This window comes from Sapajus apella, unplaced genomic scaffold (assembly GCF_009761245.1).
Source record: "Sapajus apella isolate SASKATOON/1434 unplaced genomic scaffold, GSC_monkey_1.0 scaffold22, whole genome shotgun sequence".
Classification (NCBI taxonomy): Eukaryota; Metazoa; Chordata; class Mammalia; order Primates; family Cebidae; genus Sapajus; species Sapajus apella.
Genome location: NW_022436962.1, coordinates 10027912 through 10054767, shown reverse-complemented (window position 1 = coordinate 10054767; position 26856 = coordinate 10027912). Strand labels below are relative to the sequence as shown.

At 52.6% G+C, this 26856-nt stretch overlaps 2 protein-coding genes across 8 annotated transcripts in view; both read right to left on the bottom strand.

Annotated features, from left to right (window-relative positions):
• The window catches only part of IKBKE (inhibitor of nuclear factor kappa B kinase subunit epsilon), a 27264-nt gene extending 9971 nt beyond the window's left edge, over positions 1-17293 (bottom strand). For 3 of the 4 annotated variants that reach the window (XR_004272177.1, XM_032289019.1, XM_032289020.1), the window contains exons 1-15: positions 16843-17293; positions 16304-16393; positions 13350-13468; positions 12502-12642; positions 11982-12111; positions 10598-10779; positions 9988-10148; positions 8990-9100; positions 8512-8691; positions 7709-7899; positions 6895-6959; positions 6718-6809; positions 6478-6564; positions 1697-1772; positions 1464-1576 (exon numbers count right to left, since the gene is read on the bottom strand). Coding sequence is in view for 3 of the 4 variants with exons in the window: in XM_032289019.1 (XP_032144910.1) it covers positions 1464-1576; positions 1697-1772; positions 6478-6564; positions 6718-6809; positions 6895-6959; positions 7709-7899; positions 8512-8691; positions 8990-9100; positions 9988-10148; positions 10598-10779; positions 11982-12111; positions 12502-12642; positions 13350-13436 (1616 nt within the window). In the remaining variant the exon portion in view is untranslated. Of the gene's footprint in view, positions 1-1463; positions 1577-1696; positions 1773-6477; positions 6565-6717; positions 6810-6894; positions 6960-7708; positions 7900-8511; positions 8692-8989; positions 9101-9987; positions 10149-10597; positions 10857-11981; positions 12112-12501; positions 12643-13349; positions 13469-16303; positions 16394-16842 lie in introns of those variants that run through there. The other variant, XM_032289021.1, reaches the window with a different exon arrangement.
• Positions 17294-25660: 8367 nt separating this feature from the next.
• Positions 25661-26856, bottom strand: part of SRGAP2 (SLIT-ROBO Rho GTPase activating protein 2) — a 266495-nt gene continuing 265299 nt past the window's right edge. For all 4 annotated transcript variants that reach the window (XM_032289007.1, XM_032289009.1, XM_032289008.1 and 1 more), the window contains one exon: positions 25661-26115. In XM_032289007.1, the coding sequence (XP_032144898.1) occupies positions 25732-26115 (384 nt within the window). In that variant the 3' untranslated portion in view covers positions 25661-25731. The remainder of the gene's footprint in view (positions 26116-26856) is intronic.

Sequence of the window (26856 nt, the reverse complement as noted above, 5' to 3'; positions counted from 1 at the left end):
GGATCCTCAGCCTTCATCCAAAGGACGGGGCCTCGGATCCTCAGCCTTCATCCAAAGGACGGGGCCTCGGATCCTCAGCCTTCATCCAAAAGGACGGGGCCTCGGATCCTCAGCCTTCATCCAAAGGACGGGGCCTCGGATCCTCAGCCTTCATCCAAAAGGCTTGGGGCCAAATGTGCTCCAAATTCAGAATTGTCTTCTGATATCAGAAAGGCATCTGGTACCCACACAGTGTGTTGTAGAATGCCCCGAGCAGGGCATCAGCTTCTAATCAAACACATTCCCGTCTCCAAAGAACCACAAGAACATTCCCCCTAAGTGAGATAAAGTCTACAAAAAGCCTCATTCGGTTTAGATCAGGTTTTATGGCCAAAACAGTTAAGAAAAACTCCTGTGGTGTTCAGAACTGTTTGAATTTAGAATTGAGGGAATGGGGTGATGGTTGCAGATAGGCCCAGATTATAGCAGGCACCAAAGAGAATGGGAGGAGGTCCGCTCTGGGCACCACCCTCTCCCTGGTCAGAGGTGGCAAGGGAGGCAGCAGCTCCACACGGTCAGCTGGGGGTGGGTGGGGCTTTTTGTGTCTGTTAAAAGGGTGAGTGGCGCTTTAAAGGTTGTGAATCCCTGACTAGTGTAGGCCAAGAACATCAGCTTTGGAGGTGGACAGACCTGACCTGATGCCACCTCTGTCACTTGTCTTTTACTGGCTGTGACTTGGGTAAGTTAACCTCACTGACTCAGCTTCCTCTACTATAAAAAGGGCTTTAGCAGCTGGGTGTGGTGGCTCATGCCTGTAATCCCAGCACTTTGGGAGGCTGAGGCAGGCAGATCATGAGGTCAGGAGTTCAAGACCAGCCTAACCAACATGGTGAAACCCTGTCTCTACTAAAAAAAAAATAAATAAAGAATTACCCAGGTGTGGTGGTGCACACCTGTAATTCCAGCTACTCAGGAGGTTGAGGCACAGAATTGCTTGAACCTGGGAGGCAGAGATGGCACTGAGCCGAGATCGTGCCACTGCACTCCAGCCTGGGCGACAGCGAGCCTCCGTCTCAAAGAAGAAAATAAAAACAGCCGATTTTATAAAAGGGCATTATCGTAGCACTATTACTGCTTTCAGGATTCAACGAGATGCTGTACGAGAGGACCTACCCAAGGGACCGACACAGGGAAAGGGAGCTAAACTCTTGCTTCATTCGGAATTGTTGCATCTGCTATGATTCCCAAGGCGTTCCTCAAACTCCCAGATGAGGGCAGGACCCCAGATCCTTTTCTCCTGGCTGGTGTCTGGGGCGGTGGCGTTGGTGGGGAGGTTCATTGCAGGATCTCCCTCCATGCCCCCATGCCCTTGCACTCTTGCCAAGAGAAAGGAGAATGCTGGCTGATGTCTATAAAGGCTACTGGACCTTTTGAGCTGCACGCTCCCCCACTCCCACCCCACAAAGAAGGAAAATCCCACAGACCTTCTTTCCTCATGTACCTGATCCCAGCTCTTCACCAGCTCCCGGTGCAGGCTGCTCAGGCTCTCCTGGGTCTCCATGATATTTTGGGAACATCTGGAGAGGACCTCAGCTAGCTGTGGGGCAAAAAAGCAGACCTCCATGGAGTCTTCAGCCTGGGCACTGATGGGCAGGCTGGCTGGACCACAGGCCCCAGCTGTGATCCTGTTAAGCCCTTGCCCTCCAGCCTCACTCACAGTCCGCAGCCTGGACCTCAGTTCTGCGGCCGCCTTCAGTTCCTGGATCTCAGGTGTTCCAGCCACGCTGCTGAACCTTGAGGGAAGCAAGGAGAAAAGCCACATTTGGGGGCTTAGGAACAGCCAAGGTGGGAGGCAGCGAGCTCTGTGGGCACCAGCTGGGCATAGCATCTGCAGGACAGCCTTGCTGGCTCTCCGGGTCTCTGGGGAGTTTCGTGTTTGGGACAGAGGCACCGTCCTGAAGAGGGCCTCACTCACCCAAAGTTGTGACATGGTTGAGCAATGCAAAGAATAAAGGTTGAGGCAGATTGTAACACCTTGAGTCTATGAAAATTCATGGGTCCATGATGCAAGGCTGCTATTAATGATCTCCTTACCAGGAAAATTTGTAACTAAAGGGAAAGAATTAAGTTTCTGTCCAGTAGAAACTGTATTTCTTGATAACCAATAGCTTTCTGATGAGGGAAAAGGTATATTTGGTAGACTACTAGGCAATGATGTGTCAGAGGTGAGAGCATTAACGTCCTGCAGCCCACTGAAACTGTTCCCCAAGGCACAGCATTACTAGCAATGATGAATGACAAAGGTGTGGCCATTTGCACGGTGACAAGGCCACAGCATTCTGCTTCTTCATTCTACAGGGAAAATACAACTGTACACTAGAGGACTCAGGCCGCCACTAGCCAATGGTTATGTCAATATACAGTACCCGGCATCATCTGGAATGTATTCTCGCAAAAAATGTTTGGCTGGAATCCATCTAGCCTGTGCCCTCCCAGTTTAGGCCTGGCACAGTGGTTCACGCCTGTAATCCCAGCACTTTGGGAGGCAAAAGTGGGAGGATTGCTTGAGGCCAGGAGTTTGAGATCAGCCTGGGCAACATAGAGAGACCCTGTCTCTACAAAAATAATAATAAAATAAAAGAAAGTAAAAAACAAAAGCATGGGCATGGTAGCTCACGCCGGTAATCCCAGCACTTTGGAAGGCCAGGGTGGGAGGATCACTTGAGGCCAGGTGTTCAAGACCAGTCTGGTCAACATAGAGACCCAGTCTTGAAAAAAGAGAAAAGAAAGAAAGTAAAATACTAAAAAAAAATTTAAAACCTCCCAGTTTCCAGGAAATGCTGATAAAGAAGGACAAGACAAACAACTTCAAGGGGAAACTCTAGATGAGTCCAAAAGGTGGGACAGTGGACGTGATCCCAAAACAGGTCATAAACAGCAGCTACACTACAATTTTATGCTGGTTTTGTTTATTCATAGTAGAAAAATATCTAGAAGGATGTGTACTCCTAAGGTGTGATAACCTATAGCTGGGTCGTAGGATAAGGGATTTTAATTTTCTTATTTTTGCTTATCTGTTTTCTAACTTTCTACCATTAGCATTCACTTTTTCAGTAACAATCACGATGCTTTACAAGCATCCTGTGTGTTTTGGCTTGGGAATGGGGGAGCAGGGGAGAAAAGAGGGGCCGGGCGCGGAGAGAATCAGGAATGAACTGCAGGCTCCTTGAAGACGGGGTGCCGCCGCCTTGCTCCTCCTGCATCTCCAGTGCCCAGCCGCTTGCTCAGCACACAGTAGTTCTGCAGTGCACGGATGCTGAAGGCATTACTGAGTGCACAGATGGATTTTAAGGCATGGGATTTTTTTTTTTTTTTTTTTTTTTGAGAGGGGGTCCCTCCCTGTCACCAGGCTGGAGTGCAATGGCACAAACTCAGCTCACTGCAACCTCCATCTCTAGGGTTCAAGTGATTCTCCTGCTTCAGCCTCCTGAGCAGCTGGGACTACAGGCGTGTGTCACTATGCCTGGCTAGTCTTTGTATTTTTTTAGTAGAGCTGGGGTTTCACCAATTTAGGATGGTCTTGATCTCTTGACCTCGTGATCCGCCCACCTCAGCCTCCCAAAGTGCTGGGATTACAGGCGTGAGCCACCACGCCCAGCTGGCATGGGATACTTGACAGCAGAAGAGGGTGAGGCTGACCCAGCCCATCTCCACAGGGAGTCAAGAGACCTGGGTCAAGTCCTAGCGCTGGCAGCCACCCCTGCTATCTGCATGATACTGGATTAGTCCTTTAGCTCGCCAGGCCTCAGGCTCTTCATCTATAAAACGAGGAGACAGATTTCCTTCCTGCGACCTAATAAGGTGTTCACAGGGATCAAAAGGGACCTCAGAGAGAAAGTCTTGCCCGGAAAGCAAGTCTTGCCTGCAAAGTCTTGCCTGGCAGTGGGGCTGGGGAAAGCCCTAGGATCCCTGAAGCCAGTCCTGGCTACCTGAGCAGGGCCTCCAGATGGCAGCAGCTGCCAAGGAGGGCCAGGGAGCTTTGGGACAAAGGCAGAAGTTGCTCTGCCAAGGGAGCGGTCCTGGGGAGCCTGAGGCAGGAGGAGCACACTGGGGCAGAGGCGAGTCACCAGGTGGGGCAAAGGTGCTGGCCTCCTCCAGTGTGACATTCAGATCATGGAAATACCTGGTCCCACTGGGGGTGGAGCTAGTGTCTTCAGACCTTAGGAGAATCTACAGGTCTAAGGATGTCCCGGCAAGAATGGGATTGCAACATGTGGGAGCTGGGAGGCCTCCAAGATCATCCAACCCTCTGGTTTTGAAAGCAGTGGTTCACGCCTGTAATCCCAGCACTTTGGGAGGCTGAGGTGGGTGGATCACAAGGTCAAGAGATCGAGACCTTCCTGGTCAACATGGTGAAACCCCGTCTCTACTAAAAATACAAAAATTAGCTGGGCATGGTGGCGCACGCCTGTAATCCCAGCTACTTGGGAGGCTGAGGCAGGAGAATTGCTTGAACCCAGGAGGCGGAGGTTGCTGTGAGCCAAGGTCGTGCCATTGCACTCCAGCCTGGGTAACAAGAGCGAAACTCCGTCTCAAAAAAAAAAAAAAAAGAAAAAGAAAGAAAGAAAGAAAATGAAGATACAGAGACCCAGGTAGGGGAAGGTAACAACAGACTGGAGTCACACCCGTACGAAGAGAAGAGGCCGCGTGTGCCCTCTGGCTCGCCTGCTCTCAACTCTTTTTGCTTCCCATCCTCCTCCTTGATAGGAGGCTGAAATAGGCTTCAAAGCAGCCACTTGCCTGACCCGAGCTCTCCAGACACACCATGGAGGCCACTTTGGAGGAAGCTGCAGAGCCAGAACGGGAACAGCAGCCAGCAAACGCCAGGATGCCAGGACGCCAGACCCGGGCCAGCACGCCACTCCACCTGCCCCATGCATGTCCATCCTGGGCAAGTGGGCAGACAGACACCCAGAAAGCTTTCTCAAACACATCTTTCCAGATCAAGAGTCCACAATGCCTCCCTATTGTTTGTTTTATTGGGGTCCAACTGCCCTCTAGCTGGACCCCTCCAGGGCCTCTATGCATTCTTCCCTCCCCTCCTTACCCCCTCCTCTGTCCCCTCTGACTTCGCTCTGGGATATCTGCCATCATGACTGTGGCTTCAGTAAGCCTCCCCAGCACCCTCTCCATCCCCCATGAACAGAGCCCTAATCTTCTCTGTCTCTGCACAGACCTTCCTGCCTGAGGTAGTCTCCTTCCATCTGGCCTTAAAACCTCATCTTTCAGGAAGGCCTCCGTGGTTGCCTCTATCCAACTCTAGTCTCCCCTTCCCCAACAATCCAATCGGCCCTCACATGTCCAGGAAGGGCTAGCTGCTTCAGAGGAAGCATGGGCCTCTCTGTATGACACGATGCCACATCTATCCTGGAACCCCCTCTGCCCTGGACAGAGCCCTGCTCAAAGGTGAGTCACTTGCAGTTCTGCTGACTGCACCCCGCTCTCTGTCACCGTTTGACAGGAGCTCAGCCTGGATGGAGACTCCATCCCGGTCATCTAGAAACGCTCCGTTTCCCCCTCCCTGCTCCTCCACCTCCAAGGGGCCCTATCATCTGCATTGCTGCTGCCAAGCAGGAGGCGCATGGGGCTGCATGAGTCAACACACAGCTGGGAAACTCCCTGGAGCTCCCTGAGGACAAGGGCTGGGGGATGGTGGGAGGATGGGGGCCTTCAGGCATATGGGCAGGCTCTGATCCTCTGTCCCCAAAGACTCCTGCTACCAGTGGCATCTCTAGGCTGCAGAGCTCCCACTCCTCACCCGCCTCAGCCGTACCATGGCCTCATGCCTTCCAGGATTTGGGGTGCTATGCCCACTTCTCAGCCATGCTCTGGCCAATGAAGTCTTCCCACATTCCCCATCTCCAGATGCTTCCACTTGGCTTCCTCCTCCCCACTCTCTCTCCTTTTCCAACCCATCCTCCCTAATATGCCTGGAATGGAGGGAGTGGGGTTCAAGGATTGGGGCAGGGAACCCAAGGAAGGCAAGGGCAAATGGAAGACTCAGAGGAAGCAGGAGATGGGGCAGGAGAATACTGGGTCTCCATTCCCGATTACATGCAGGGACTGTGCGTGGGTGTGAGTCCTTCCCCTTGAGTTCTGCTGGCACTTGGCATAGGGTGATTATTCTAAATCATTCAGAGAAGGACTTGGCAGGATGCAAGCCCCTTCCTGGAAAAGGGCAGCCACCTTGGCACCTGGAGAGTCCGTACCCCGAGGGGCCCCTTCTCCTGCAGGTGAGGGACTGGGTTTGGGGGGAGCCATTGCTGTTATTTGGTGAGTGGGGAGAAGGGATAGGGTGGGAGTGTCCTGCATTCTTGTAGGGCAGAGAAGGCAGGAGCTCTGGGTTGGGGAGGAGAGGTGCGTTGTTGGAAGTACCGAGAGTGAGGAGCAGACAGAGCAGCGTTGAGAGGTCCCGGCTGGCCTGGGCCAGACACCCACCTCTCAGTGCCCAGGCTGCTGCTAAGGAAGAGGAGGGATGTCCTCGCCACCTCCAGAGTCCGCCTACATGTGGCCTGGAGCACCTCCCTGTCCAAGGGGAGACTGAGTCAGAGCTGCTTTGATCAGGGGACTCAGAGCATCATGCATGCAGGCAGAGTCCCAGGGTGCCCGCCTCCCCCTCCTGCCTGCCGCCCCCTCCTGCCCACCTCCCGCTCTGTGCCTGGCCCTGACGGTACTCACAAGACCCGGTGCAGCCCCTGCAACATCAGCTCCTGCCCGACCAGCAGGGCCCGCGCCAGCCGCAGGGCCTGGTAGCCGGCGCCCAACACGCCCTAAAACAGAGGTGTACAGGACCAGGTCCCACACCTCCGGCCCCTGGGTCACGCCCCTCCCTGCCACCTGGGGGCTGCCCCTCACCTTGGCCGTGTTGTAATCCGCCTGCAGGTCCACTTTGGGGACGAACTTGGGGACGTCCAGAGCAGCTGCAAACAAAGACCCTGTCTGAGAGACCTGCCTCTGTGGTGCTGGGTGGACTCAGAGCCCATCTTTCATTGTTTCCAGCTCACATTCACCCCTCACTGCCCATCTCCCACCTCAGGCTTCGCAACTCACCCTGAACCCCCAGCCTTGCAAGCCTCAGCCACACTTAAGGTTGTGATCCCTCACTGCCATCTGGTGGCCACTTTTTAGAACTACATCCTCATGTCCACGGGCTGAAAATGGACTAAACCACCCTCTTGCCCACAGGTTTTGAGGTTAATACCTCTTCCTAGCCTCAGAGAAGGAGGATAAAATTGGCATTCTTCAAATGAGAAGAAATGACGCTTTTATGAGAATTTAGGGAAAGGCCAAAGCTCTGGACCCCTGACCCCTTCCCTTCTTTCCAGGAGCTCAGACTTGGGCTTCTTACAACATAAACTGCCTAAGACTTCCGCACAAATCAGAGATTATGGAAACTATATTAAATCCAGATCTCCCTGTTTCCACTGGAGTTCTTTCCACAGCTCTGAGGGTGCTGGGAAGCCCCAGGGAGGTCAAGCCACCAGCCCACGTCACGTGGCATCTCAGAGGCATCTGCAGAATTGATTAGAACCCACATCCGCCTCCTGCTCCCTGTAGCCCCAAAGAAACACCCACAAGGAAAAGTAACCCATGCCCTGGATTGCAAACCCCTGTCTCTCGGAGAAAAATGCTGGGAGGAGGACGATCCAGCCCAGGTGGTTCTACTCACGGTCCCTGAAGGCCAGACCCTTGGGGATGGCTGTGCTGAAGAGGGTCAGAGGGCTGCTTGCTGTCGTGTGGGCGATGTGCTGTGCTGAGATGCTGGGCTCGAGGACACAGAGGTGACCCTCAAAGAGGTACTCCTGGTGCCGGGGGGCCACGCTGGTCTGCTTATGCACAGCCTCCTGGAAAATGGCTATCCTAGACACAGCGGTGGTGGGGGCAGAGAGCAGGGGGTGTCAGCAGGCAGGAAGAGGGGCCAGGGTAGTCTAAGCCCCAGCTAAATGTTGCCCATAGACAGGGCTCTGTTTTTCAGACGGAGGGATGGAGGTGATTTTCTCACTTATTAAAGGTGGAGAGACCAAGGGGAGAGGTTGTGAACTCTCATCTTATAGTGGATGGAGACAGCATGGAAACAGGTCCCAGGAGTCCCGATACCCAGCCTCTGGCTCTGCGCCTCTTCCTGTCACACTGACACTAAAATTTACTTAGTTCCACAAAATTCTTCAGAAATCAGGGGTTCTATGAGCAGTACATTTAGGAAATGCATGGCCAACATACACCACGCACACACTTCTCAGATGTGTAATGCATATTAGCATTAGAGAAGGTATTGACTCTCTGAAGTACGTGCAAGAAAACCTGTTTAGCTTTAACTTTGTAGAACCAGTCTCTTTCCAGACTACGTTTGGACCCAGAAGTGTTCCTATGTACACACGCCTCAGAATATACTGTGGGAGATGCTGCTTTGGACAGGCACTGCTGCTTGGGAAGAGAAGGTTCTCACTGCTTCCCTCCCTTGCCCCTGCTTACGTGTTGTGGGCATGGATGTAGATGTGATGCAGGACTGCCTGGGACAGGGAGAAGACATGGACGACAACTCGCTGCAGGATGTCACTGGTCTCCGCAAAGAACTGGTCGAAGCCCCAGCACTTGGCCTGCTCCACCTCCAGGATGTTGGCCAGGATGGGTACCAGCTGGCTCTGCAGCCCCCTGCCCTCCCAGGACATGGGGACTGTCAGGGGTCGAGCCTAGACTTGTCCTCCATAAGCAGGCAATAGGGGCATTCTAAGAGAATGTCCTGAAGAGCTAGGGCCAAGGCGGTGGGGCAAGGTGGGTTGAGGAAGAGCTGGAAGAACTCGTTCCAGCATCCAGATGGGAAGGTGCTGTACCCAAGCCCGCGGCATGCCTGGGACCTGCTGGAACAGACCTCAGAAAGTCCTGACTCAGCAGAGAGAAGTGATACTCAGCCCAGACTCCAGCATCACCCACCCAGCAGGGTCCCACTCACAGTGACAGCTGGCAGGTGATGGGGAGGGTGTAGCTCCACTCCAGGGGGCCGTTCTCCCGCCTCTGAGTGCCAGCAATGGCCCCGGCCGGCTTCTCTGTGGTGATCCGGTACCTGGAGGAGCAAGCCTGGGTCAGCGGGATCCCAGCCGTCACACTCAGGCGCGACACACTCAGCACACAGGTTCAAGTCACCCAACCACCCCAAGGTAGCCTGAGAGACGGAGTGCGAGCCACCTGGCTCCCAGCTTTGACAGCACCTTGCCTCGGCATTCATCCCAGAGCCCTTTGCTTCAGGCAGAGACACTTGCGCCCTGTCCACTGCTTCTCCCCCGCTATGCTTCCCCCAGCCTGGCCAGCCTCCACGCCTCTGCCCAAGCTGTGTGTGGACCCAGTATCCTCTCCTCCTCGTTCTCTCCCTCCAAGCGTCCAGCTTCCCTGACAGCCGCTGTCCACACTGGGCTCCTTCCCCTTTTGCAGGCCTGATATAGGTCCCACACAGCGGGACCCCTGGGCTGAGTGGGGGTGCAGCAACGTTCCTGCTACACCGGCTAACACCTCCTCTGCTCTGGGCGGTGCGCTCAGAGGGAGCCGCTAGGGCCTCCAGCCACTGGCTACTTCCCTGTCAGACAACAGGAAACCGTGGAGAGACCTTGGACCTGGGAACAGGAAGCGGCCACCTTTACCCCTGGCAGGCTCTGCCACCCTGGGCAAGTGGCTCTTCGAGCCTCAGTTGAGAAGAGGAGAGCAGTCGGTGAGCAGAGGACTGCAGCAAAGCACTCATCTAAGACCGGGAGTGTTGGCAGACTCCCATTAGCCTGGGCAGAGCTCAGCTGCTTGTTTGATCCAATTAAAAAAAAAAGATTTACAAAGAGCCCGGGCGGGGGTGGACCAGAGGAGGGCTGTGGACTGTGAGGGGGCCAGGAGACACAGCAGGGACTGGCGGGGAAGGGCCAGGTGACCGCCAATCCACCCCACTTCCCCGCCCTGCGACTGACGTACATGATCTCCTTGTTCCGACGTGGCCCACCAAAGGGGATGAAGGGCAGGCTGCCGGTGGCTGCATGGTACAGGGTCACGCCAATGCTCCAGAGATCCACAGTCACCCCAAACGCTTTTTGCTGGGGCTTTCGAAGCACCGCCCGCTCATACATGTCCGGGTGCTGCCAGAGAGAACCAGAACGCGGTCATGGAGGGGGAGGGCTGGCAAGGGCCTGAGACTGGTCACACCTCCTTCTACCACCTGCAGGTGAAAACAGAACTGTTCAAATCCTTCTCCTTTGTCATCTTAAAAACAGGTGTTGCATTCACCCTCCCCAGAGCGTTTCCATCGGCCCACCCTGTGTCCTGGGGAAGGTGGGACCTGCACGTCCCGTCCTCCCCATTGTCTGGCAAGGAGCTAACTGCACAAGGCCGGGAGGCCCGGCCAGGCTGCAGCCTCACCTTTTCCATTGTAGAGAACAGAATGCGTTCTTTCGGTTGGGGCACAGGGGAGAGACATAACCCTGTCGGGAGCAGGAGGTGGCCAGGCCCTCACATGGGGGCTCTGAGGGGTTCACAAGGCAAGGGGAGCCCTCAGCGTGGGGCAGCGTGTCCCCAGCAGCTCACCCACCAGGTACTCCTCAGTCCCATAGACCGAGACGAACTTCTCATCATCGTCCAGCTCCCGGGCGGCCCCGAAGTCGGTCAGCTTGTAGATGCTCTGCCCCTCCTCCCCCATGAGCCGCATGATGTTCCCAGGCTTGATGTCCCGATGTACGATGCCATTCTCCCGCAGGTGGTTCATGCCGGCCACTGGGGACAGATGAGGGGCCACTAGCTGGCTCTGGCTGGGGACAGTCTAGTGTCTGAGGCTCATCTTGGTGGGAAGGCTGTCCTTTCATTTAGAGAGACAGGAGGTCCCGTGGGCTGACGGAGCCATGGGACAAGCAGAAGGGCAGAGATGGGCATGTGGCTGAGGAGGGCGTTCTAAGGACACTAGGGTATGGAGGTGCCATCTGGATTCTCTAGGAAACCGAGAGGGATGGTGGCTCTGCCTCCCCAAGGGCGGCACTCCTCTTTGTATTACCTCTTTTTATTATGTATTTAATTGTGGTAAAATATGCATAACCAAATTTCCCATTTCAACCAATGTTAAGTGTACAGCTCGGTGGTGCTAAGCACAGCCATGCTGCTGTGTGACCATCACACCATCCATCTTAGAACTTTTCTCATTCTCCACGTTCTTTTTTTTTTTTTTTTTTTTTTTTGACAGAGTCTCACTCTGTCACCTAGGCTGGAGTGCAGTGGCGTGATCTCGGCTCACTGCAACTTCTGCCTCCCAGGTTCAATCCATTCTCATGCCTCAGCTTACCAAGTAGCTAGGACTACAGGCATGCACCACCACGCCTGGCTAAGTTTTGTATTTTTTTAGTAGAGACAGGGTTTTACCACGTTGGCTGGGCTGGTCTCAAAACCCCGACTTCAAATGATCCGCCCACCTTGGCCTCCCAAAGTTCTGGGATTACAGGCGTGAGCCACTGCACCTGGCCTCATTCTCCAAAATTGAAACCGTGCTCATTAAACAACTCCCCATTCTTCTCTGCCCCCAGGCCCCGCAACCACCATTGTACTTTCTGTCTCTGTGAATGCATGAGCGGAATCATACAGTATTTGTCCTTCTGTGTCTGGCTTTTTTCACTTACCACAATGTCATCAAGGTCCGTCCATGTTGTGGCAGGTGTCAGAATTTCTTTCCTCTGAAGACTGAGTAATATTCTGTTTTAGGTTCCTCCCACCTTTTTTTTTTTTTTTTTTTACACAGTTAGGCTATTTCCACCTTTTGGCTATTGCAAATAATGCTGCTATGAACACTGTGTTCTTTTTTAAGTTGAATTTTTAAGTTGGAATTTTAAATGGAATGATTATCAGGAGTCAGACGCCTGGGTCCTGCCCATCAGCGTCTGTCCCAGGCCTGTTGCTGGTCTAGGGAGGAGGCGGGGAAGGGAGGGGCTCACCCACACAGCGCAGCACCACCAGGAACTCATCCTCCGGCAGCCCGAAGGCATTCTCGGGGCTCTCCAGCACGCTCAGCAGGCTCCCACTGGAGCAGTACTCCATCACCAGCACCTTCTGCCGGCCGCCCCCCTGTGGTGGGACAGAGAGGGGCTCGGGAGGATGGCACTTCTCCTTCCCACTCACTAGGAAGTGGCTCAGCCTGGAGCCCAAAGCCCCCATTCTCTAGGTTCCAGCTTCCAGCCTGGCCTTCCCTCCCTGGCCTCATAGTGATACCACACACCTGAATACACAGTCACCTCTTCCAAGAAGCCCTCTCTGCTTAGGTACTGATTCTGTCCCTCATTTCATTCCCGTGCACTGCCTCCAGCCCCTTGCATTCTTTGCTTCCTTCTGCAGCCTGCCTGCTCTGCCTGACCTGCTGATGAGCATGGGACCAAGTCTCTGCTATTGTGTGGCCTGACACTCCTCAGACCGTAAGGGTAAGGACAAGACCATCCTCTGACCAAGCACCAGACCCACCGTCTCCTCCACCGCGAAGAGCTTGACGATGTTCTGGTGGTTCAGCTTCCGCAGGACCTCAAACTCCCTCACCTGCACCTCGCGGGGCCGCAGGTAGCTGACGGTGTTGAAGACCTTCACAGCAACCAGCTCCCCGGATTTCTGCCATTGGGGAGGGAGCAGTGGGAGATAGCAGGGGGATTAGGGCAAGTCCCGCTCCTGCAGGACAGCAGCCACTCTCTCCTGGGCCTCCATTCAGCCTCTCTGGCCAGCCCAACCTCAGAGATGAACCTGGTTGGATGGGGGCGGCTCCCACCCACACCTCCTTTCCCTCTCAAGGGGTAGACAGTCCAGCACTGGGAAGTGACAAGAGCCTGGCACCCTGACCTCCTGCAGGGGAGGGCTTGTTGTTATTATTACAATTGCTATTGACAATCACCAAGGGCAGCTAGCACTCCTTGGGGAAGCTAGCAGCAGGGAAGGGATTGGAACCTGGTGTGTCTGGCCCCCACCCTTAAGTAAGGCAAAGTGGATAGCATCTCATATATTCCCACAGGATAAATCCAAACAAGGCTTAATTATCCCCTCTGCTAGTCCTAGATCCCATTTGCTGTTACCTCCCGCAGATGTGTGTCTTGTGACTTCATCTTTCTCTTCCCCCAACTCGTGCCTGACAGAGGCATCCTCTTAGGGAGCCATTTGCAGCTCCCCATCCCTCTGCTCAAACCTACCTTGTGAGTGTGCTGCACAACGCCCAGAGGTCCCTGTCCCACCGCCCTTGAGGCCCACGGGGGGCTGACTGAGCCAGTTTCCGAGGTGTAGGGGGCCAAGACTGGGCTGGGCAGGGCCTGGCCAGGGCTGCTCCCTACCTTGTTGCGGGCCTTGTACACACTGGCAGTGGCCCCCTGCCCCAGCAGGTCATCTGTGTGCCACAGGTAATTGGCGGTGCTCTGCATCTCCTGCCCTGGGCTGGCTGGTCACCTTCCGCCTAGAAAAAGAGCATGCTGGGGGCCCCGGATTCCATTTCTGGCGTGGGGTGGCCACAGGTGGCCTGACTGTAACTGTCCCCCAAGACCACCCTAAGAAGGGCTCCATGTGGCCATTCCACACGCAAGGGAGCGGGGGATGTGTGAAGCACGGAAAGGTTAAGTAACTTCCCTATAAGGACACACAGCACAAGCGAGCCCCCGCTGAGCCCTCAGCCCACAGCTGCACCTGTTCCACCTAAGGGGCCTGGCCTTCTGCCTGTCCTGGCTCCCCAGGTTCCCTCGGAGCCCCTCCCCAGGCAGGTCATTCTGCAGAGACAAACCTCTTGTCTTTGTCACCTCTCCCTAGCACTGAGGTTTCTGGAGTTCTGGCATCCAGGCTTGCGATTGTCCCAGAAAGCAGAAACAGTATAGGAGGAAGGGCCCCAGGTCAGGCAGCATCTCTCACACCACCACAAATCTCCAGGATTGCAACATGAGCCTGGAACCACTCCCCCACCCCCCACGGGGCCTGCCTGCCAGGCCCACCACTTCCTGCTGCTGTGAGCTGACAGCGGGGCCAGTGCTGCTCCAAGAGGGACAGGGTTGCTTCAGAGTGTGTGTGTGTGTGTGTGTGTGTGTGTGTGTGTGTGTGTATTCGTGTGTGCGTGTGTGTGTGTGTATTCGTGTGTGCATGTTCGTTTGTGTGTGTGTGCGTGTGCATGTGTTGGGGATTAGGGAGGAAGGTGTGGGTGTGGGTGTGAGTGTGTGTGTGTGTGTGTTGGGCATAGGGAGGAAGGGGTGTGTGTGTGTGTGTGCATGTGTATGTTGGGGTTAGGGAGGAAGGTGTGTGTGTGCATGTGTATGTGTGTGTGTGTGTTGGGGTAGGGAGGAAGGTGTGGGTGTGTGTGTTGGGGGTAGGAAGGTGTGTGGGGGAGTGTGCGTGTGTGAGTGTGCATGTGTGTGTGCGTGTCTGTGTGCTGTGGGGAGGAAGGTGTGGGTGTGAGGGTGTGTGCGAGTGTGTGTGCACACATGTGTGTGCCTGTGTGTGTTGGGGAGGTGTGGATGTGAGTGTGTGTGCATGCGTGTGTGTGTGCATGTGTGTGTACGCGTGTGTGTGCCTGTGTGTGTGTTGGGGAGGAAGGTGTGGGTGTGGATGTGTGTCTGTGTGTGTGCATACGTGTGTGTGTGCCTGTGTGCGTGTGTGTTGGGGAGAAAGGTGTGGGTGTGGGGGTGTGCGTGAGAGCAGGGTATCGGGGAGGGAACTTCATCACTCGGCCATTGGGAGAGGCTGAACCCCCTACAGCTCTGCTTCCCATCTTTGTCCTCATCTTTTCTCCAAACGCTGATTCTCCTACAGCAATTAGTATCAGAAAGTGTAGCCTCAGAAGTTACACTCAATTTCTCTCTGAAAAATAAGGCCAGGGTTGGCCTTTTTGGGATACTTGGGGACAGAAGCATTAGAAGGGCCGCCATCCTTTAAATACTTTTTTTTTTTTTTTTGAGATAAGGTCTTTCCATGTCACCCAGGCTGGAGTGCAGTGGTGCAATCATGGCTCACTGCAACCTCCACCCCCTGGGCTCAAGCAATCCTCCCAGCTCAGCCTCCTCAATAGCTAGGACCATCAGCATGTGTAACCACACCTGGCTGGTTTTTGTATTTTTTGTAGAGATGAGATGGGTTTTTGCCATGTTGCCCAGGCTGGTCTTGAACTCCTGAGTTCAAGCAATCTGCCCACACTGGCCTCCCCAAAAAAGTTACAGGTGTGGGCCACCATGCCCAGCCACTTAAGTACTTTTAAATAATGCTAGACTAGAAAAGGTGTCTTCTTGTTCTAACATTCTATAGACCTATAACAACCTACAAGGGGTCTCAAACTGAGGGTTGCCATGCCTGGAATCCTACGTTCCTTCACTGTGAATATTTACTTTGTGTAATCTTTTTTTTCCTTTCTTTTTTGAGACAGAGTCTCTCTCTGTCACCCAATCTAGGGTGCAGTGGTGTGATTTTGCCTTGCTGCAACCTCTGCCTCCCAGGTTCAAGTGATTCTCCTGCCTCAGCCTCCTGAGTAGCTGGGACTACAAGCACGTGCCACCACACCCAGCTAATTTTTGTATTTTTAGTAGAGACGGGGTTTCACCATGTTAGCCAGGCTGGTCTCCATCTCCTGACCTTGTGATCCTCCCACCTCGGCCTCCCAAAGCTCTGGGATTACATGGGTGAGCCACCGCGTCCAGCCTGTGTAATCTTTTAAAAAAATGCAAATCAACAAGAAAAAAAGAAACAAATTTTTAAAATCCTTGAGAATGTCAGTTCACTGATCCAGAGGCCCCTTGAAGAGATTGCTGGTCAACTCCGAGTTTCAGGCCAAGTCGGAGTGTATCTTACACAGAAGCAAATGAGGTACTGAGAGGCTTCCAAAAGCTCAGCGTGAAAGAGGGGGTCAGGTTTTCCCCTCCAAGGCTGGAGCCAGCCAGCAGGGCTGGGGGCTGGGGGCTGGGGCTGGAGCAGAGCACGCTGAAATCAAGTCAAGGCCAAGGGCTCTGATACTGGGGTGAGGAACAGCTGAAGACTCTGGGGTAATAGGCAGTGAGGTGCAAAGGGCAGAGTCCCAGACAGGCGGTGTGCCACTGGGTTCTGTGCCTGCGAGCTCTGGTTGTGGCACATCTGGCTCAACTCTGCACGCTCGGCAGATCCTCCCAGCACCACCCGGTGCACCTGGTGCATAGAAGGGCTCAGTGGCCCTCAGCGGGTGGTTGGATGAATGAGCAGTGGATAGTGAAGCATGTGAGCCGCCACTGACCCACACACTCCTCCCCTCCCTCCTCAGGGCTCTGCTGTGGCCAAATGCACTTACCCCACACTCTGAGCCGCCCTGAATCAGGCAAAGGCTCTTCCTGGCGAGCGTGTGTTGTGTTTTCTGTCTGTGGCACGTCCAGGCGCAGAGCTACACCGGAAAGAGGAGGGCGGATGAGAGGCGCCCCTCAGTGCAGCTGCTTCTCAGCCTCCATCAAAGGCCACTGGCCCTAGCCCTTTAACCCTTTCCTGTTTATCACTTCCCCCACAGGGCTGGGGTTTTCCAGCTCTATCCCCCAACTGTTCAGGGAGACTTTCCCGGCATCTCCTACTCCTGAGACTCTGGCCAGGGAGAAGGATCCTGGGAAAGGTGAGGCAGGCGCGGGGAGCTGATCGCTGGCTTCGGGTGTTGGTAAGCGGAGCCCAGGGAGGGCTTGTGGTTGGCCCACGGTGGCTCACCTCTATGCCACACACAACCCTCTATATGAGAGCACTGCTGCCAACCTGCCCACACCCCTGTGCCCGGTTGAGCTGTCCTACAGCTGCCCCTTGCCTGCCCTCCTCGTTCCACCCCGCCCCCTCCACGCGCTGCACACTCACCCCATCTCCACTGCAGGGGATGCAGGCTTGTGGGACCGGGTGGCACCCCCAGAGCTTTCAGGGCTTGCTGTCATTCATGGGCAGTATTCTTAGCCTCCTGGTGGCCAAGGGCCCCTAGGACCCACAGACAGGCCAGTCGTGATGGCCTGTGCCACTGTAGCAGCTGGGACTAGTGGGTTTCTTCCCTGCCTCCCTGTGGCGGTGGAAAACCAAGCTCAGCCCTGAGTCCTGGCTCTCGGCTCTCTCATACTTCCTGATTTCCGTCTCTTGCTCTCTCTTTCTCTCTTAAAGAGACAGAGGCAACTCAGTGCAGCCACCACCTCAGCAGAAAGGAGAAAGAGGATGCACTGAGCTCCCAAGTGTAGGTGATAGGACCAGCGTCTGAGCCACAGAGAAGCCAGGAACTGGGGCCCTTCTGGTAATTGTGGTGGGCAGCTGGGTGCTGTTTTGGCATCTCCCGCAGTTCGCTGGAGCAGGGAAGTTCAGGGCTCTGCCCAGAGTCGACAGAGCAGGTTGGGCAAGTTAACTAAGTGGAAAGCTGCCTGGGAAGTCCACGCTCCCACACCCAGGAGCCCCAAGGAGGTCTGGGAGCTATGCCGATCCAGTCCTAGAAGTTGGATCTGACTCACCTTCCCAGGAGGACTGCAGAGGTCCAAGGGCAAGTGCAGGGACCCAGCTGATGCCCTCCAGTGTGACCTGAGCACAGCATGCAGCCCCTCCCAGCCAGCTCACTCAGCATGAAGGGGTCAGGTTTTCCCCACTGAGGCGGGAGCCAGCCAGCAGGGGCTGGGGTCTGGGGCTGGAGCAGAGAAGGCTGAAATCAAGGAGCAACAGGAGAAGTGGAACAGCTACTCCAGGGGTTGATTAGATGGCATGGATGTATTTGGAAATGTTTGGGACCCTAGAAAGCATTTTACAGACAGGCATTGAAGGCAGGGAGGCCCACACACTTCAGTAATTTACTCATGCTCTTCAGAGGCTGCTGGGGCTGGAACCCAGGTGCCAACTTCCCAGCCAGGACTCGACGCCCCAAATCAAATGTCCTAGGAGTCTGGAGGGGTCTGTGCTGCTCTGGTCAGCTCTGAGATGGCAGGTTGGATGTAAAATGGTTAAAACCAGGAAATTCCATGTTTCTTTAGAATGTCGGAGGGACTTTCCCATGGCCACACCTGGTGGTTTCCTCTGCCAGCCCTGCTCCTCCCACAGCGACACTAGAACAGGAGCAGAGCTGAGAACTTCCTAGTGCCCAGATAGAGAGACCTGCCCATAACATCGGCAGCTGAAGGCGTTGCTGTAGCTTCTCATAACAGAACCAGGAGGAAGGTGCCTGAGATCCTCGCGTTCCACCCAGCCGTCACAGCTTTCTGCCTGCCGGCACATGGGACAACTGCACATCCTAGTCACCTTGTGATGGGGGAGCATGTGAGTTTCCCACCAAAGCATTTAGTTCCTGATGCAAGACCCTCCCAGAGCTCTGCTTTCTGGCAGTGTAATTCTGTTAGTCTGGGTCCCTGAGTGACTGTTCTGAGCAGAGTCCCCCTGCTGGTCCACAAAGGACATTTGGCTTTAGTGAGAAATCGACCTTTGTGGCCTCAGGGCACTGAGGTTTGCTACAGAACCTAGACAATCCATGTTTACCCACTTTTTTCCCTGATGAACCTGCTGGGTCCTCACCAGCACTCTTACTTTCCTCTCTCCAGCAATCTCTTTCCCAGTGTATTTAGCACATTCAAAGGCAACTAACATGTGTCTAGCACCTACTATGAGGCAGGTACTGTGTGCTGAGGATGCAAAGGCTGGGCATCCCACCGGGAGCCTGGAGGTCCAGGACAGCATGGCAGATGCTATGAGTGGCAGGCAGGCAGCAGGGAGGAAGGTGATCAAGAAGTGCTTGCTAGGAAGGTTGCTCGACCAGACTCTAGAAAAAGAGGAGTTAGGCAGAGGAGAGGGGGCTGGGGGAATGGAATTCCAGGCTGTGGGCACATGTTCAGAGGCACAGAAGCATAAGAAGAGCCAGACTGAGGCTGAGAAAAGGGAGAGAGGCAGAGGTGGCCTGGAGCCATGTGCCATGACAGATCAAGTTTCCTTGAGCATCCTCTGTGAGGTCACATCCTCTGTGTGGACAAAGTGAAGCAATGTCTTGTCTGTGTCCCAGCCGGGCAGCACAGCCAGTTTCACCCGGGAAGGTGCAGGCGGCTGGCGGGCTCCAGAGGGAAGAGGAAGTCTGTAAAAGCCCCTACCACATGTTCCCAAGTGGCTCTGAGGAGTCCTAGAAATAGAAGTGACAATCCAAGGGTAGTGCAAAGACCAGAGGTGGAAGAGGGCGGCCCTTGACAGCAGCTGTCAGAAAGAAAATCTCACGTGACTTCTACAAAGAGGCTGAATGTATAGTGGGAAGGGCAGGGGCTAGCTCCATCGCAGCGGAGGTATGGGTTCAGACTCTACCACCTACCGTAGGTGACCCTGAGCAGGTCACTCAACGTTCCTCATAGGACTGGTTTGGAAGCAAAATGAGATGAAGCTCCTGGTGCCTGGTCTGCCCTGAAGAGGTATTAGTTGCTTTTGATGCCCCTACAGGGCCTGCCAAGTGCCTTAAAGGGGAGGGACTGGGGTGCTGGTGGGGGTGTATATGGGAGGTTGAGGGCATTGCCAGGCAATGTGTCTTTGCTGTGCTCAGTCACAAGGGCGAAGGGCTGAGCGATGAGGTCTCGGAGCCCAGCTCCTTGTCACCTTCAGGAGTCAGCTCTGGCCAGGAGCTTTGGGTGTGGAAGGAGGGTCAAACACTGCAGCCAGGCCTGCTGCTACAGCCCAAGCACTGGGACAAGCTGTGGGGCAGCATCCAGGCCACTGAAAGAAGTCGGCGCCTGCGCCAGCATCGCCTCTCTTCGAGGAAAAGCAAGTGTTTCACTCATTGTCTTCACTCTTCAAACCTCCTCCACACCATTCCCTCCCACACTGTCAGCTAGGGACTTTGTCTTAAACCTCGCTGAGATAAAAGCAGCAATCAGAAGGGAGTTCCCTCATTTCCTCTCCCACATCCACTGCCTGCTCTGTGTCTGCACTCACCGGCCTTCCCTCCCATGTGACAGCAGGAAGTGCCTCTTCTCGAGCCTCTTCTAGTGGCCATGGTGACCCTCCTGCTTGTGCCCTGTAGCTCCCTCTCTCCTCTCCTGCATGTTCATTCTTCCCGTTCTACTGCATTCTGCCCACCCCACCGAGCAAATGCGCCTCTGTGCTGCCTGTATTACCCTTGTCTCTCCATGCTCCCCATTCAATGAGCTGTCGAGTTACTGCCTCTTACCTTCCCATTTGCCGCCTAACCCACTCCAGTTGGACTCATTCCCCGTCCACTGAAAATGCTCTTGTCCAGATCACCAAGGATTCCCTTTCTACGCCAGCCTCTCCTTACCCTACTGGCATTCAACAGCAGATTCCCCGCTTTGTTGAAGCATTGCCATCTCCTGCTCTCTGTGACCCTGTGCTCTCCCAACTACCTACCTCATTGCTACTTGCTCATTCCGCCTTCTTCACTGGCCTCCTTCCTCTGCTGCATTTTCTTTTCTTTCTTGAGATTGAGTTTTGCTCTTGTTGCCCAGGGTGGAGTGCAATGGCACGATCTCAGCTCACTGCAACCTCAGCCTCCCAGGTTCAAGCAATTCTCCTGCCTCAGCCTCTTAAGTAGCTGAGATTACAGGCACCCACCACCACACCTGGCTAATGTTTTTGTATTTTTAGTAGAGATGGGGTTTCTCCATGTTGGTCAGGCTGGTCTCGAACTCCTGACCTCAGATGATCAGCCTGCCTTGGCCTCCCAAAGTGCTGGGATTACTGGCGTGAGCCGCCATGCACGGCCCCTCTGCTGCATTTCTAATGATTAGGACCCTCTCTTTTTTTGATCTCCATGCTCTTCCCAGGAATCTAGGTTTGAATAAATCCATAATTTTAGAGATAATACCTAAAAACCTCCTAATACGTTTTTAGGTATTATCTCTCCTCAAAACTCCAGATTCATACATCCAAGGGTCTACCTGATATTTCCACTTAGATGTCTGCTAGTCATTTAAGCCTTGCCAGATCAAGCAGAATTCTTCATTTCCTGAACAACTCCTATTACAGTTTCATTTTCAGAGTGATACTTATTTTGCTTTACGTCCTACCTGATTAGAAAGCTCCATTACCTGTTTTTTTCTGTTCAACACTATATGTCAGTGGTTGCACAGAAAGAGGCTTACTGTTTGCTGATTGACTAAATGAGTATCTTTGGTATATCTAATATACCAAGGTTGCTAAGTCGAGTAAAAGGAAACACCATATACCTATAAATTTAAACCAGGGCTTTCCAGTCTTTCGGCTTCTCCGAGCCACACTGGAAGAACTGTCTTGGGCCACACATAAAATACACTAACATTAATGATAGCTGATGAACTAAAAGAAAAAAATTGCAAAAAAAAAAAAAATCTCATGTTTTAAGAGTTTCTGAATTTGTGTTGGGCCACATGTTGGACAAGTTTGATATAAACATTTAGATTAGATAATCTTAAAAGACTGTTTCCTAAATTCACATACATCTGGTCTCCATTTTTGGTTTCTATCTGGATGGAATGGGCTTGTGTTTTGACAGTGTCATTGCCGCTCGTTTCCATCCAGCCCCCACAGGACATATGAGATAAAGAGGGCCACATATGGATAAAGAAGACCTAAAAAGCATAGCCTGCCTTTGCCTCAGGACCCTCTGAGAAGGGGCTCTTTGGTCCCCTGCTCACGGCCTACGAACTGGCTCCATGTCACAGTTATTATGGGGTGCTCCTGGCCATCCCCATTCTCCCTGCACTCAGGGAGTGAGAACTCATTCCTACCGCAGGGCAGCACAGCAGCCTTGGCCTTGACTTACCTGAGGCAAAGGGCCCAGCAAGAGAAGCTCAAGGTGTAGCTTTTCCTTGAAAACAGGGGAAGGGAAGAGACAGTAGGTTGAAAGGACATGGGAGAGCTGAGTAGGATTTACTAGTAACAGATGAGGGTGACAGACCTAATAAGGGGCTATGAAGTGTCCTGTCTAGAGCCGGGGGTAGGATTCCTTGCATTACCACTGAACACAGGGTACCCACTTGGAGAGGTTGATCCATCCCCAGGGGCATCTGGTATTAGAACAGCCTGTTACAAGTAAGTGTGGGCCCTAGGAGCATTAGGATTTGTTTGAAGTTGTTACCTTTGAATAACTTCACCCTTGAACTTAAGGTCTGCTAGACTCACAATCTGTAGAAGAAAAACATCACCTGTGTCCCTCACTCCCACCAACAGCACAAGCATATTGGTCAGCTTTTCCCAGAGGCAGGGGGCTGCCAAGGACAGAATGACTCAGGGCTTTGGTTGTGGAAGAAAGAGAGCCTCTGGCCATCCTCGGTTGCAGCTTGCAAAGTTTCTAAGCAACTTCTTAGGCCCCACTCCCTGAAGTGGGGAAATCTGGCTAGAGATAGAAGTGAGAACAGTCCTTATTGAAAACAAGGAAGGTGGATTCTGTGAAGGAAATGGTTCTCATGGCAACAGGTGGTTCAACGGTGAGCTGGAAGGCTCTCCACAAAACCTATGAGAATCCGCACATAGGCTAAATAGAAATGCTGGGGAAAAACTTCCCATTCTAAATGCAAGAGTGCTGTGCCTCGGTGGGGAGGGAGAAGGCGGCTGGCTGTAAGACCATCTCATTGCTGTCTCTGTTGCCAGGTAGGGCTCTGTCGGCACAGACGAATCAAAATCCCTCCTGGGCAGCTGGAGTCCTGAATCAGGGATTTTAGAGAGGAGAGAAGTGATACGAACTGCAGCATTGAAACCTAAAAATGTATTTTATTTTGAAGTTGTGCTTTGGATTTTCCTCAATCCAACATCTGTTGAGTGACAGTCTTAGGTTCACACAAAGCATCTCCAAGCATACATACAATATTCCAGTTATCAACACTATTTTAAAGAATATACCATTTTACACAAATGTGACATACAAGTCAGACGCCACAACATTGCGGTTCCCTGGAAGATCTGACTTCTCTTCCGCATGGGAAGTAGGTCTGCACCAGCCCTTCCAGCGCTCTGTGCATCCCAGTGCTGGCATCACCGCTGCTCATCTCCTTGGGGAGAAGCCAGGGCGCCCTGAGGAGGTTGGCTGAGACCAGTGTTTCCAGTTTACAGGCTGCTGGCTACAAACTCCTCTATTTTCTAAATGGGGATGCTGGTAGCCCCACCCCACCTCTCTTCCCCAAAGACTGACCCCTTCAGAGTCCACGCCAGGAAAAGGATCCATGCCACGAGGGGCGGAGCAGGGCTCTTTGAAGCATCATGCTGGTTTCGGCAAGCATAGCTGAGGAAGGCTGGTCTCCCTAGGCCCTGGGTGGCCAGCTCCTTTTGGCTTTTCGGTGTAAAAATCACAGTGTGCAACCTCAATTCCAGTTGTTTGCAGTGAGCTCTGCCGAGAAGGACTCTCCTCCTATCGGTTCCTAGTCCTCTGGACAGGACCATCTCACAGGTGTCGGGAGCACCAGAGATGGGGAAGACAGCTCTGCCCCCAGAGTTGGGTTTAGTAGGTGACCACTCACACACTGTTCAGTTCATGATGCAAATTAGCGCGGATGGACACTGATCAGGGGATGGTGAATACGAGTCATGTAAGGGTTAAAAGAGAAATAAGGCAGGAGTAACACCACAGGCCCAAAGCATTGTCATTAAGAAAGCTTTGCTTTGACTTTCTTAGAGGGGAGTGTGCTGGAGAGAGGAAGAAAGAGCAAGTGTGGGTACCAGTTTTGATCAGTTGGACTGAAAGGAATGTAAAGTGAAAGATGGGGTTCCATTTTCAGCAAGGAAACAGATCCTTGGGTATGAAAGCCCCCTGTTGGCTCAGAACCTGTGTAGGCCCAGGTGACAGACAAGAACGGATCAGGAAACAGAGCAACAAAACCCGAGAATCCAAAAGACTGTGGGTTGCCTCTTCTAGGCTGACTCACTTTACTGATGGGGTTTTTCAGTTCTCCCTTCTAGGACTTGGAAAGGTTCTTCTGGTGCTGCAGGTTAGCCTTCTCATGAGTAATTTCCCACAAAGCTCTTTTCCTTTGCACAGGCTAAAAAAAAAAATCCCACACTTTCCATAGATCCAACTACCAGTTTCGCATGTTGGTCCAAAAAGAATCTCTTCTAGGTCAAAGATAAGAAAACTCAGATTTTTCTACCTGAATGGCAACCCACCATCTTTCCTGAACTACAGAAAACAATAAGGCTAAAATATAAGTGCAGTTTTTAAACCAGAAAACATACAGAAGAAGGATGAGTTTCAGCTTTAACTCGAGTTGCGTTCTGAGGCCCATGAGCCTGGCTGTGGATACCCCTGGTCCTGGCACTCCTGGGGTAACATGATGCTAGGGGGGCCAGGACCAGGGGCACCAGGTTTGGAGACTGGATTGGAGCAGACAAGGATATCATTTGTGCATTTTGGAAGGGAACCAGAAAAAAGGCCAGAGTAGAGTTAAAATATTCAGTGTTCAAATTTTCATTTTCTTTAGATTCCGGCCTCAGGAAGACTGGAAAGCCTGCGGGGCCACAGCTCCCTTAGTTGTCCTTGTTTGGATAAATGAAAACTGGTCCTAAGAGGCAGCATCTCCCCTTAGTCTAACTAAGGCTCTCTAAGCCCCTGTTGGTCCCTGAAGAGAGACCTTGTAAAATAACCAAACTAAGGGTGGACTTAAAACAAGTTTCCATTTGGGAACAATTTTTGGGCTAGCAAAGCTGAATTTAATTTTTTTAATAGGATAATGAATTTTATGTTTTAAGTGTCAAAAACATTAGGAGGAAAAAGGACCCATTTCTTACCTTTTCCAAACCTGCCACAGACACAATAAAACTCTGTTAAGACTCTTTACCCTTAAAGGAACCAGCTATAAAACTGTCTTATACAGGAAAATGTCTTAAATGGAAAATGGTCCATCAGAGACAAAGGAAGGAACCCGAGAAATGCCTATACATTCAGAAAAACTTTAAAAGCTTCTTAATAAGACTGGGGTGTACTTCTAGAGGATGGAGGAGAGCAATAGCAAACACCAATGACCAATTCACATCAATGGAAAGAACACAGAGAGAAAGTCCCCCACCCCAAAGAGGTTACGGGATTGTCCCATCCCTCAATATTTCATATGATGGAGAGATTTCAAAGGCTAGGTTCTCTGGCCCAGACAGAACAAAGTTTGTAATGGAAACAGAGACCTCTGGTGGCTGCTGTGTGAACTGCCACAATAACTTACGACGACTGGTCTATGACCAGGAGGGGCTACATAAGCCAAAGACTAGAAAAACGTGTGTGTGTGTGTGTGTGTGTGTGTGTGTGTGTGTGTGTGTGTGTAAAATGAAGATGAAGTCTGGACTATATATGATTCTCTATAATTGTGTGTGTGTGTGTGTGTGTGTGTGTGTGTGTGTAAAATGAAGACTGGACTATATATGATTCTCTATAGTCAGTACCCAAAACAAGACGTCACTGAAAGCTGGATGGCAGTAGCCAACCATCTGGTCAAGGCAGCCGCATGGTCTGAGGGAACTGAGACTTGAGCCCACGTCCTCAGGACTGCCTTACCAGATTTCACAGTGACCTGATAATGAAAACTTGTCTCTGGCTAAACCTAAGAACGGTATGGACTGCAGCTGGCCGAATTACAACGACTGGAGGAAGCAGAGGGCAGTGGGAAGGGAGAGGCGTTATCAAGGGCTTCATTCTCAAGGTTTTGGGAGACGGGGAGGCTAATTCCTGCAAGAACAACTTAGAACCTAATTTTCAACTGAAGTCCCCAAGCTAGTTAAATAGGATTTTAATAACAGTCAGTCCCTATAGTCCCCTTGTCTACAACAATTAAATTATATCCCTCAGACAGTACAAGACTTGTCAGTGGACTGTGGAGAAGTTGATGAGTTGACACCAGGGCTAGTGGCATTTGTTTTGGGGAAGACAGCGGGCTTGGGCCGTGTGGCTGGTGGTTTCACTGGGGCAGCCATCTTGACAGACTTGACAGGCCGGAAGGCGCAGGCGATGTCCCCAGCAGTACTGGCACTGCGCTGGAAGGCGGGCTCGGGGTCCTTGAGGAGCTGGGTATGCAGGGGGCTGGAGGGCTCCGACGTGGGGGCCACCACTGGGGAGGTTTTGAGGGGCTCCAAGGTGTCCAGAACCACATCAGGGGTGTGCTTGACGCTACTCTGCCGCTCTAGCTCCCGTAGCTCGTTCAGGGCCGAGTTCATTGTTGCCTCAATATCCTGCAAAACAGGAAAAAGGAGGAGGTGAGGCAAATGAAGGGTGATGTCCCCAAGGAGACAGTTTCAACAACACAGGCCAAGGCATGAAGAAACCGACAGTAAGAAGATGTCCAGATTATTGTACTTGGCCCAAATCCTCTAACATATAAATGCTTAGAAAGTGGGGAGAGGGGGGGACAGTGGGATTTTCATTGTCATGAGATTTTTTCTGTTTCTTCTAGAAAAAGTAGTTGAGTTTTTTTTTTTTTTTTTTTAGAAACCCTAGGTTTTAGAGAGAGATATTGAAATGCTTATTGATGAAGTGACATATAATCTAATGGGGAGGAGAAACGTGGACAAAGCAAGAGTGGCCAGGAGTTTGGTCGCGGGGATTTGTTACCCAGTTCTCTCTGCTTTTGGGCAGGTTTGAAATTATACACAACAAACACTTTTTAAAAAAGTGATAGAGATGATGTATGGTCTTTATTCCCTTGGACTTCAAGGCCAAAAGTTAAGAGGGTTAGTCCTTCCTCCTCAGGGGCTGAGGAAAGTTTCAGGAGCCCAGGACCCCTCCCCCAGCCCCTCCTCCCCATCTTTGGGCAGCGTCCAAATTGAAACTATTTCCTTCCAGCCATCACCACCGAGGGGACCAAAGAGTGACCAGGAGGGGGAGCCAAAGCCCATGTAGGTGAATCAATCGCCTGCAAATCAATGGAACACTCTAGATCTTAGCCAAGAGCAGTCCTAGCCCAGGGACTCAAG